The sequence below is a fragment of the Leuciscus leuciscus genome (genome assembly GCF_965113295.1).
Source record: "Leuciscus leuciscus genome assembly, chromosome: 7".
In the NCBI taxonomy this organism is placed as follows: domain Eukaryota; kingdom Metazoa; phylum Chordata; class Actinopteri; order Cypriniformes; family Leuciscidae; genus Leuciscus; species Leuciscus leuciscus.
Window position 1 is genome coordinate 8,886,632 of NC_138731.1, and position 12,500 is coordinate 8,899,131.

The window sequence follows — 12,500 nt, forward strand, 5'->3', positions numbered from 1 at the left end:
GCGTAAGTACGAATGCAACCTTGCTCTGTTCCTTCGCAAAGATCTTGGGCTGCAGAGAAAAGTGCATTGAACAGCGTGTTAGGAATGCTCTGCAATAGTTTGGCTCACCGTCGTATGACTCGGGAACAGGTAGGCGGGGCTCTGACTGGGAGGTGCTCTCTGGTGGTACTGGGGGAGCAGGCGGTGTGGGTGGCGCAGTGGGAACTCGCAGATGTCGTAATTGCTGGGTGAGCTCGGTCACCTGCGCCACAAGAGCTTGAAAAGCCCGACCCGACTCGTTCATATTCCTCTCCTGGGTATCCATCCGTGAAATGCTGGACCTGATGAACTCTTCCAGAGGAGAAAAGGATCCGCTTGCTGCTTCCATTTCTTGGTCAGATCGTTCTGTCATAATACACAAGGCGGAAGCAAGATGCAAGTAAAAACTCTTTATTGATGGGTCAATGATACAAATTCTGTACGGGTTCTCGGGTGGGCTGGTGGCCAGCGTGCTGGTGAAGAGTGGTGACGGTGATCCAGTGCAGGTGAACATCCAGACGAGACGGAAACCAGGAAGACACTGAACAGGAACTCGAACCGGAAACAGGACTGCAGACGAGGAACACACACTGAAGACACCAAACAACGATCTGACAAAGAGAGGAGAGTGCGATGAGAATTTATAGGTGAGGGAATTGGCAGCAGCTGGTGCGGGGAATGATATCAGCTGGCACGCTGATCAGCTGGAACGAGCGGTAACGCCCACTCACACACACCCACACCCACACACACACAGAACAACAAATACACGAGACATGAAGAAAACAGTGAATTCATGAACCGTGACAGAACAGAGCATTTTGGCTGCACTGCAGTTTTCTGCCGCAAACGCGGTGGTGGTTCAAGAGAATCCGTGTATCTTTCGTTCAGTCGTTTTTTTATTTAACATTAAGAGTAGAAAAATGAGAAAACAGCTTGAGTATTAGATTTCTAATATTCTAGTAATAATAGTCCGCTGCAGCAGTTGCACGGAGCTTACAAAACTCAACGCATGTATTGCAACTATAGGCTATATTTCATTTCCTCATCAAACAACTAGACTAACGAATGGCTCGGTACAACAGAAGAGCCTAGAAAGGGCTTTCTCTCTGTGTAGACCAGCAGTTGGTCTGAATTTGCTATAACCTATAGGCTAGCCTATTTTCTGGACTGTATAGGCTAAGTCACGTTTTATCATGACACACGCTGTGATTTATTCAAAGTGACTCAGGCATATATAATGCATTTAAATCTAAATGTTGACTTTCAAAAGTAGGCGCGCCAAGAAGGCTATTCTCTGTATTTTGGTTCATTTTTGGTGTGTGCCAGAAAGATCTAAAGAGACCGAGATGCGCTAAAGCAGCGCATCATGTTGTTTTATTTATTTTTCAATGGCATTATATTTTGTAGTCATTTTGAATGTACACAAATAAAAATATACATTTTACTGTTTCGAATGATGTCATATTATCTGTATGACTATAAATAACAGAGTATTAAGTTATTTCCCAGCAGTGGAACAATTCCAAGTGATAGCGCTCGCGCATCGCGCTCTCACACAACATAGTATCAGTTCTGGCGTTGCTTCATATCGCAGACTGCTCATTATCAAAATGAAACACAGTCAACCAAACATATAAAAAGTTATTCTGCCTAATTTAATTGGTCTGTTGTACAATATAAAGGGCAAGCTGTGCCGCACACAGTCCTACTCCAAACATTTCCCTTGCTGTGAAGCTGCTGATTTAGCCTATAGCCTACGTGTATTTTGGGACTCGACTGAAGTATGACGCCTTTTTATATTAATAGTTAGCATCCACATGTTACATTGCAAATATGAAAACTTTTGACTGAATGAGAGATGCGCGACCATTTCGATTTAAATAAATTTGTTTAGGCTTGGTGTTTAAAATTGGCTAAATGTTGTTTGTAATAAAGGGCACAATATAGGCTATTTTTATAGGCTATGTAGCCTATATTTTTTTATTGCTACTTATTTTTCATTCTTGTTGTTTTCTGCATTCATTTAAGGATTTGTCATACAGTAAGGGAAAGTAAAATAGGCAACACATAGCCTACATGTTAATAGTGTTTATCATGTAAATGTTGTATTTTATTTACAGGTCTTTTACACTATTGCTGAATAGGCTAATATTAAAATGCGGTTTTTTTTGACGATTTGACGCGCGCGTGTTTCTCTCTCAACATGATCCGGTGTGACTTGCACTCAGGTGCATGCGACTTATTTTCTGGCAAATACGGTCAGTTACAAATGTTACTGTATTATAACAAAATGCTTAGAGTGGAGACCATTTGGGCAAAAAAACAAACAAACATTGTGTTCATTACCCCCACCCACATTTGGGCTTAATCACTGTTATTATTAGGGGTCCTTGGAAATGTATTTAGGTGTAGACAAAAGCAGTTATGTTTATTTCATAAATATGAACGTACCTCGCATCTCCCGGACACTAGCCGTTAGTCTACTTCTTTGGCCTTTTTTTTTTTAGCTGGCCAATTCTCAAAATCTGTGTGGAAAAGCTGCGGAGCTTTTTTTTTATTATTATTATTTTATTATTATTTATTTTGGAAGTTTAGTTGCCATACAAAATAACACAGTTTTGTTTAACATCAATTGATACTCAGTATTAATGAAATAAAAAAAAATAATGTCAGAGAATGCACAAAGCGCATCCTTTTGAGATGTAAATTATAATTAAAATAAAACACACAAGGCCTACATCATAAAACTCAGAAGATTAAAATAAAACTCACAAGGCCTACATCATAAAACTCAGAAGATTAAAATAAAACACACAAGGCCTACATCATAAAACTCAGAAGATTAAAATAAAACACACAAGGCCTACATCATAAAACTCAGAAGATTAAAATAAAACACAAAAGGCCTACATCATAAAACTCAGAAGATGAAGTATTTTAATATATTATATTATAATACAAATAAAAAGGCGTCATACTTCAGTCGAGTCCCAAAATACACATAGGCTATAGGCTAAATCAGCGTCTTCACAGCAAGGGAAATGTTTGGAGTAGGACTGTGTGCGGCACAGCTTGCCCTTTATATTGTACAACAGACCAATTAAATTAGACAGAATAACTTTTTATATGTTTGGTTGACTGTGTTTCATTTTGATAATGAGCAGTCTGCGATATGAAGCAACGCCAGAACTGATACTATGTTGTGTGAGAGCGCGATGCGCGAGCGCTATCACTTGGAATTGTTCCACTGCTGGGAAATAACTTAATACTCTGTTATTTATAGTCATACAGATAATATGACATCTTTCGAAACAGTAAAATGTATATTTTTATTTGTGTACATTCAAAATGACTACAAAATATAATGCCATTGAAAAATAAATAAAACAACATGATGCGCTGCTTTAGCGTGTCTCGGTCTCTTTAGATCTTTCTGGCACACACCAAAAATGAACCAAAATACAGAGAATAGCCTTCTTGGCGCGCCTACTTTTGAAAGTCAACATTTAGATTTAAATGCATTATATATGCCTGAGTCACTTTGGAATAAATCACAGCGTGTGTCATGATAAAACGTGACTTAGCCTATACAGTCGAGAAAATAGGCTATAGGTTATAGCAAATTCAGACCAACTGCTGGTCTACACAGAGAGAAAGCCCTTTCTAGGCTCTTCTGTTGTACCGAGCCATTCGTTAGTCTAGTTGTTTGATGGGAAAATTAAATGTAGCCTATAGTTGCAAAACACGCGTTGAGTTTTGTAAGCTCCGTGCAACTGCTGCAGCGGACTATTATTACTAGAATATTAGAAATCTAATACTCAAGCTGTTTTCTCATTTTTCTACTCTTAATATTAAATAAAAAAACGACTGAATGAAAGATACACGGATTCTCTTGAACCACCACCGCGTTTGCGGCAAAAAATGCTCTGTTAGAATTATCCGAGATCCTTTACTCTTCCCTGTGGATGACCTGTGACCTACTTTCTGTAAGATCTGAATTTTTGAGTTTGAATTTTTGAGATTGAATTTTAGAAAACTGAATTTGAAGTTCCGAATTTCTTCATCTTGAAAACTTGAATCTGTATTTTTTTAAACTGAATATTTGCAGTATAAGAATTCAGAACAAAAAAACTAGCTGTTTGAAAATACATGTCTATTTTTTTTGTAAGGAACAAATCAAAAGTTTGAGAATTGTTATTCATAAATTAAGTTTTCTTTACATCCGCTCTAGATCTCATAGTTCATTAACAATTCAATAACAACTTAAATGTTGATCTGTTTCTCACACAAATTATTGTTATAACAATAATTAAAAGCAAATATCAGGTTTGTTAAAGACTCTGTACTGATGCTGTGCTTTCTGATTATGAAGGTTCACTTGCAATAAACCTTCTCAAAAATGCACAGATTATAAAGTTCTGTTTGACTGCAACCAGAAGGTGAAGATTCTTCTGAATGATCAGGGCTTTTCCATGGAGACTTTGAGAAAGTAAGTTAAGACTGAGATTAACACTAAGAAAGCACCAATAAAAAATGAGAACTGTAATATGACACGAGCCAGTAACACAAACGTTTTCTTATGATTTATACAATTTCATTTGAACATTGCATACTAAATGTTGATCCTATCCTACAGGTCAGCTTGTTCATATTTCTCTGTCATGATTTATCTCTTGTCTCTCCATTTCTAAGGCCCTTGTTTTGGGAACTAATGATACAACTGAGAAAACTTTGGAACTAATGGTACAGCTTTAGAGCTCGGAGAAAACTGCAGCATCTTTACCTGGAGCTGTGGAAGTGAATAAAGACACCATACAACTCTGAAGTCATTTACATGCATTGTAATCATAAAAGCTGTGTGTCAGTTTGTTTGTATAGTGCAGTGGTTCCCAAGCCTGTCCTGAAGGCCCCCCAACACTGCACGTTTTCTTTGTCTCCCTACTCAAACACACCTGATTCAACTCATCAGCTCATTATCACATGGGTTAATTGAGCTGATGAGTTGAATCAGGTGTGTTTGATTAAGGAGACAAAGAAAACGTGCAGTGTTGGGGGGCCTTCAGGACAGGTTTGGGAACCACTGGTATAGTGTTTTTCTAAGCAGCTTTACAGAGTTTTACGGTGTTGATGCTTTGACTGAATGTAATATTTTAGAGCAGAATGATTTTTTAGAGCGTATGGTTTATGTGTGAAGAAAATATAAACTATCAAGCATTTGAGATTTGCTTCATATAGTGTCACGACACGACACGACACGCACACGAAACGGCAATAGTCCAAGTGCAGTTTTATTTAGGGTAATCCGTATCATAATCCAGTAACAAGCAAAGGTCAAAATCCAGGGATGTCCAGATCCGATCACGTGGTTTCAGACTCGATCGGAATCGGACGTTACCTCCCGATTAGGACTCGGATATATGTATATATATTCTCATTATTTTTTAACACATCTATAGTTATGCAGTGGCACAGAGTTAGACCCTTTTGACTCCACACAGAAACAGCAACACGTGCGGCATGACATCACTTTGTTGCAGAGACGCTATTGGTTAAATGCCGGCAAAGTAGAACACGGAAGCAGCTTGAAGCGGAAAGCGCGAGTATGTCTGCGGTCTGGAGGTTATTCTATGGCTGCAGTTGCAACCCAGTATCTCAGTGCCCCCTGCAGCTCTGTGGACAGTGAGAGACTTTTTAGTGCCGTTGCAAACGTCCTTGATGAGAACAGAAACAGGCTCAAACCTGACAAGGTAGAGATGTTAGTTTTCATTAAGAAAAACATACATTTCCTGCTGTGAAACTTACTACTGTGATGACAGTAAGAGTTAGGAGTGCAGTTCCTAAAAGCACATTACTGGCTTTGCAAACACTGTGGCACTTTTATTTTCGCTCTAGATGTGTAAAACCAAGTGAAAAACGCGGGCGCACCGCTGTCTCCTTCTTTCCACAAGCGCTTGCTCTCCGTGGCGTCTGTCGTTGCTATGCAACCATGAACTGCGCTCTCCATGATGACAAGGAAGTATCAGCAAAAGATTAATAGATTTCTAGCCCTTGCATTAGCTTTACTACTAGATATATTTATGGAGATGAAAAATAATAAGGCGCCCTGTACAGCTATGATCAGCTGTTCGGCCGAGCATTCAATGTTGTCAATGCGCTCTATCACTCGCACACCATAAAGAGCAAAATGGTTTTTAATGTTTCAGTTTCTTGATTAAAATGACATAATTTGGAAGCGGATCATTTCTTCACAAACAGCTCATTATGACTCAAAATGTTACTGTAGAATACTGCACCTACACTCTAATAATAATAATTCATTACATTTATATAGCGCTTTTCTCTGCACTCAAAGCACTTTACATAGAAGGGGGAATCTCCTCAACCACCACCAATGTGCAGCATCCACTTGGATGATGCGACGGCAGCCATATTGCGCCAGAATGCTCACCACACACCAGCTTACTGGTGGAGAGGAGACAGTGATGAAACCAATCGGTATATGGGGATGATTAGGAGGCCATGATCGACAGAGACCAAGGGGCAAATTTGGCCAGGATGCCGGGGTTACACCCCTACTCTTTCAAAAGACATCCTGTGAGGGAGTTCAATAGTGTGAATAAGATCAGCGCAACACAGACCACTGCATTGACAGCGTGAAACAAATGATCTGTCTACAGCTAGGGCTCAGCGGAAGACAGAGAATGCCGGTCCAGCGCTGATTGAGGAATTAAATTCGAAAATAAAAAACAGTTTGACATTTTTTTTTTATAATTTGCTCTGAGATGAAGCAAATATATTTGTGCGGGAATTTCTCGCACTATAAAAGCTAACCTTGCGGGAATGGTTTAAATTCCCGCACCGAAATTCAAGCCCTGCAAAAGTGAAGAATTTATGTTATTTATTACTTGATTGTTCAAGCTACCTCAAAGAAGTGAGGAGCATCCTGGATCTGTTTTTTTCGCTCTTCTTTATTCTTTTTTTATGTATTATAGAAGTATCAGATCGGGACTCGGTATCGGTAGATACTCAAAATCAAATGACTCGGACTCGAGGGCAAAACAACCTGATCGGGACATCTCTATCGAAATCCATATAGCAGTCCAAAACACAGAAAATAAACAGGCATGAAACACAGAGAAGCGGGTGACACAATACAAGGATACCAGAACGAATGATACAACAGGCAGGGTATAAATACACAAATACTGACAAGGTAAGTGAGAACAGCTGAGTGCAATGATAGTGATAAGTGCTGACAAAGGATTGTGGGAATTGCAGTTCATGAAGATGTGGTGACGGTATGGGGAGAGACCTCTAGAGGACAACCAGGGAACACCAACCAGACACTGTGACATAGATCATGTGACAGTGATTGTATTCAATTAAATTGTATTTATTGGGGTTGTTCATTTATGTTGTGATTATAAATCTGTAAGGTTTTGTACAATTTATAACATTTTGGTGTACTAACAAGCCTATTTACTAATTGATGATGTTTATTACTGATAACACACACACACACACATATATATACATATACACTACTGGTCAAAAGTTTTAGAACGGTAAGATTTTTTAATGTTTTAAAAGAAGGCTCTTCTGCTCACCAAGGCTGCATTTATTTGATGCAATATACAGCAAAAGCAGTATTATTGTGAAATATTTTACAATTAAAATAACTTTTCTATTATGAATATATTTAAAAATGCAATTTATTTCTGTGTCTGCAAAGCTGAATTTTCAAGATCATTACTCCAGTCTTCAGTGTCACATGATCCTTCAAAAATCATTCTAATATGATGATTTGATGCTCAATAAACATTTATTATTATTATCAATGTTGAAAACAGTTGTGTAAAAAAAATTTTTTCAGGATTGTTTGATGAATAGAAAGAACAGCATTCATCAGCGTGCACTTCAAAGGATGCAGCCCCTGAATTGGGACACAGCTACTGTGTATTCACACACTGAAGACGCATGAGAGCCGAAAAGTCTGTATTATTCCTCCGTGTGTAAAATAAAATATGAAAAAATTATAATTCTGAGTGGTAATGACAATTACATTTTTTAATGAGTTGAAAACCCTCAATTACAGGTGTGAGTCTAGAAATGTCCCATTCAGACAACAGCCTACAGTAGCATATTGAGCACTGAATGAACTCTTAGTAGTGACCAGTGTTGACATTCTCACTCCCAACTCGTCACATATGGACGCTTGGCCAGGACCCCTTGGCGTCACTTTTCAACGATCTGGGTATACCTTTAACGTCAATTTTCAACGTGCAGGGTAATCCGATAGACTTCTATAGAACTCTGAACTGGAGCCTGCGGCGTTGAAATTTGACGTCTTGGGTAAGCATAACGCAGCCCGTTGTCTGCGGTGAATGGGTCGAGACTACAATAAATACAAAATTAAAAGGAATAGTCTACAATAAATGATCTATGCCAGGGCTAGTCAAATGGCAGCCCCCAGATGATCTTTATCTGGCCCTCCAACTGGTTTTTGATGTTTAAAACCTCTCGCAATCTGATATCAAAGTGCCCTCTGTGTTCTGTAAATGGAACTAAAGTTTCATGGTTACACACGGACTGTTTTGAAGGTGACACATATGTTCCCAGTAAAGGTGCCTGAAACGTATGAGCTCACTCTCAGTGTCTTTATTCAGTGCATACACTAAGCGTATCTTACAAAACATGGTGTCAGAAGTAAAACGGAGTGGAGGAGGACAGTAGAAAGACGAACTAAACCTGTGAAGCAAAACATCGTCCCGAAAAAGGAAGGAAGATGGACGGAGAAGCAACGGCGCAACAGTTAGCTCCACAGCTAGCGCTGCCAGGCAAGTTCAACTTCTCCAATGCTAACGAATGGCCGAGATGGTTTAAGCGCTTTGAACGCGTCAGGATTGGATAAACAATCGCCAGAGTTTCAAGTGAACGCCTTTATGTATGCAGCTGGCGACGATGCCGAAGATATCCTAAAAGTGTTACCCCTCACAGACGAACAAAAGAAGTCCTATGATGCGGTTACAGAGGCTTTCACGGCGCACTGTGTTAGTAAGCGGAACGTTATTTTCGAAAGAGCACGCTTCAACAGACGAAACCAAGAACCCGGTGAGAGTGTTGAGTCCTTTATAACAGCGGTGCACACGCTGGCCGAACATTGTGAATTTGGGGTCTTGAGAGAACAGTTAATAAGGGACCGAATTGTGGTTGGCATTAGTGATGCTAAATTATCAGAAAGTCTACAGTTGGACGTTGATTTGACACTAGCTAAAGCCATGACAAGAGTGAGACAGAGCGCAACAGTAAAAAAACAGCAGCCAGTGTTACGAGGGACAGAGCAAGCGTCCGGACAGGTTGAAGCAATACAGCAGAAACACACCAAATGGCGGAAAGCGGCCAAAGATAAACCGGAGACAAAGACATCCGAATGCGGCAGGTGCGGATTTTCAAGGAAACATCTGTGGAAGGACTGCCCCGCCCGTGATGCAGAGTGCAGGAGTTGTCACAAAAAGGGACACTTTGCAAAGAAATGCAGATCGACTGGTGGGGTCCATGAAATCTCATAGGCACAGAGGGGGAGTAAAAACGAAGAGGATTTTGCTTTCCTAGGAGAGGTGGGCTCTGAGGGTGACGACGAGTGGATAGAGACAGTGCAGTTAAATGGAGAAGCAACTGTTTTAAAACTGGATACTGGAGCAAGTGTTACAGCAATTCCGAGCAGCAGCTACTCCATTAAAAAGCATGGGACACTGCAACCGCCACTCAAAGTGCTGTTTGGACCAGGAAACTACAGACTGGAAGTAAAAGGACGCTTTAAAGGTGAGCGGAGTCACGATAAGGTAACAACAGAACAAGACATTTATGTTGTTAAAGATTTGACTAAGGCGCTACTGGGCCTTCCTGCTATAAAAGCACTCAAGCTAATAAGGCGTGTCCACACTGTACAAACCCAGCAAGAGGATTTTAAGGCGCAGTACCCTACAGTGTTTTCAGGCTTGGGAAAATTAAAGGAGCCCTACAAAATAGAGCTGGAGCCAGGTGCTGTCCCATACGCTTTGTCATCCCCACGCCGCGTGCCTCTACCACTGCGAGATAAGGTGCAGGCGGAGCTGAAGCGTATGGAGGACATGGGGGTGATTACAAAGGTGACCCGGCCCACACCCTGGTGCGCAGGCATGGTTGTGGAGCCAAAAGCTCAGCCAGGAAAGATTCGGCTGTGCGTGGACCTGACACACTTGAACCAGTGGGTGCGGAGAGAGAGACACATTCTCCCAGCAGTAGACCACACACTAGCCATGCTGGCCGGGGCAAAAGTGTTCACGAAGTAGGGACGCAACCTCTGGCAGATCCCGTTGTCGGAGGAGAGCCAGCTCCTAACTACATTCATCACCCCATTCGGGCGATATGCATTCAATCGCCTACCATTTGGGATCTCATCAGCCCCGGAGCACTTCCAGCGTCGTATGTCGCAGATGTTGGAGGGGTGCGACGGAGTGGTGTGTCATGCGGACGACATAGTTGTGTATGGAGAGAACATACAGCAGCAAAACGAGAGACTGCACCAGGTGCTGAAGAGACTGAGAGAGGAAGGACTCAACGCTGAATGAAAAATGTGAGTTTACAAAAGATAACATCATGTTTGTGGGTCATCGTGTCACGGCAGGTGGCGTGACACCGGATCCAGATAAGGTCAGAGCCATCATGGAGATGCCCGAACCAAAGGGTGTAGAAGACGTGAGGAGAGTGATGGGGATGGTGAACTATCTGGGCAAGTTTTTACCCCACCTTGCGTCATACACCAGGCCAATTAAAGACCTGCTCTGTGAGAAGAATGAGTGGTGCTGGGGAGCACCACAGAGGGAGGCGTTCCAAAGACTTAAAAAAGAACTGAGCTCACCACGGGTGCTGGCCTCATATTCTACAACAGCAGAGACGTGTGTGTCGGCAGACGCCTCATCCTTTGGCTTGGGCGCCGTGCTCAGCCAACAACAGAGTGATGGAACGTGGAGGCCCATTATGTTCATCTCCAGAGGCCTGTCCGAGGCCGAAAAACATTACGCACAAATCGAAAAGGAGGCTTTGGCTGCGACGTGGGCATGCGAAAGGTTGACGCCTTACCTCCTGGGACTGAAGTTCAGGTTAGAGACAGACCATAAACCTCTAGTGCCACTCCTGAGTACCAAGGCGTTAGATGAACTCCCTCCCAGGGTGCTGAGATTCAGGCTGAGACTGATGAAGTTCACGTTCGACATTGTGCATGTGCCAGGCAAGAGTTTAATAACAGCAGACACATTATCAAGAGCCCCTGTAGGACAAACACTCACACAGGAGGAAAAGGATAACGAGGCAGAGGTTAAAGTTTTTGTGGATGCTGTCATCCAAAGCCTTCCCGCCACTGAAACAAAACTACAGGAAAAACAAGAAAGACAGAAAACTGACCCTGTGTGTGCAAAACTCATCAGATACTGCAAGACAGGCTGGCCGGAGAAAAATGCCCTTCTGCCAGAGCTGGGGCCATACTGGCCTGAAAGAGCGACACTAACGTTAGCAGGAGAGCTGCTTGTCAGGGGCCAGAGAATCGTCATTCCCCACGACATGAGACAGGATATCCTCAACAACCTCCACAGTGGCCATCAAGGTATTGTCAAGTGCAGAGCAAGAGCACACCAGTCCGTCTGGTGGCCAGGACTGTCAGTACATATCAGTTAGCTGGTGGAGAACTGTAACACATGCTCACAGCACAGGATAGAGCACAGGGAGCCTTTGCTGACCACCCCGGTACAGGAGAGACCCTGGCAAAGAGTGGGCACAGACTTATTCTTCTGGGAGAAGAAGACTTATCTCCTTGTAGTGGACTACTTCTCACGTTATATTGAATTTGCCCACCTCAATATTGCCCTGAAAGAAGCATTTAGCCGCCATGGGATACCGGACACAGTTGTCTCTGATAATGGACCACAATACAGCTGTGGGTTGTTCAGAGACTTTTCCACAGAGTATGGGTTTACACACATTACGAGCAGCCCAAGATACCCGCAAGCGAATGGAGAGGCAGAGCGTGCGGTGGCAACCATAAAAGGACTGTGGAAAGGAGGAGGTGAGAAACTAAAAGCTTTGATGGCGTATCAAGCCACACCTCTGGGGTGTGGTTACTCCCCTGCACAACTCCTTATGGGCAGACAGCTGCGCGCGACCATACCTCAGCTTCCAGCATCCCTGCTTCCTCGCTGGCCAAACATCAGAGGGTTCAAGAAGGGTGAAAAGCGGTTGAAAGAAAAACAACAACTCCGCTACAACCTGCGTCATAGAGCCCGCCCCCTGCTGCCTTTGCAGCCGGGACAAAATGTGTGGCTCCCAAGAGAGGAGAAACGAGGAACAGTCGTTCAGAAGGCTACAACACCCAGGTCTTACATCATTCACACAGATGAAGGACAGATCAGGAGAAACCGAACACACGTCCGGTGCACCAACCACAA

General features: G+C 42.3%; 1 protein-coding gene across 3 annotated transcripts in view; it reads left to right on the forward strand.

The window, feature by feature from the left end:
* LOC309503324 (NACHT, LRR and PYD domains-containing protein 1 homolog) overlaps positions 1-4,885 on the forward strand; it is a 79,966-nt gene extending 75,081 nt beyond the window's left edge. For all 3 annotated transcript variants that reach the window (XM_082176106.1, XM_082176105.1, XM_082176104.1), the window contains 2 exons: positions 4,394-4,510; positions 4,714-4,885. In XM_082176106.1, coding sequence (XP_082032232.1) covers positions 4,394-4,510; positions 4,714-4,762 — 166 coding nt within the window. In that variant the 3' untranslated portion in view covers positions 4,763-4,885. The remainder of the gene's footprint in view (positions 1-4,393; positions 4,511-4,713) is intronic.
* The last annotated feature ends 7,615 nt before the right edge of the window (positions 4,886-12,500 follow it).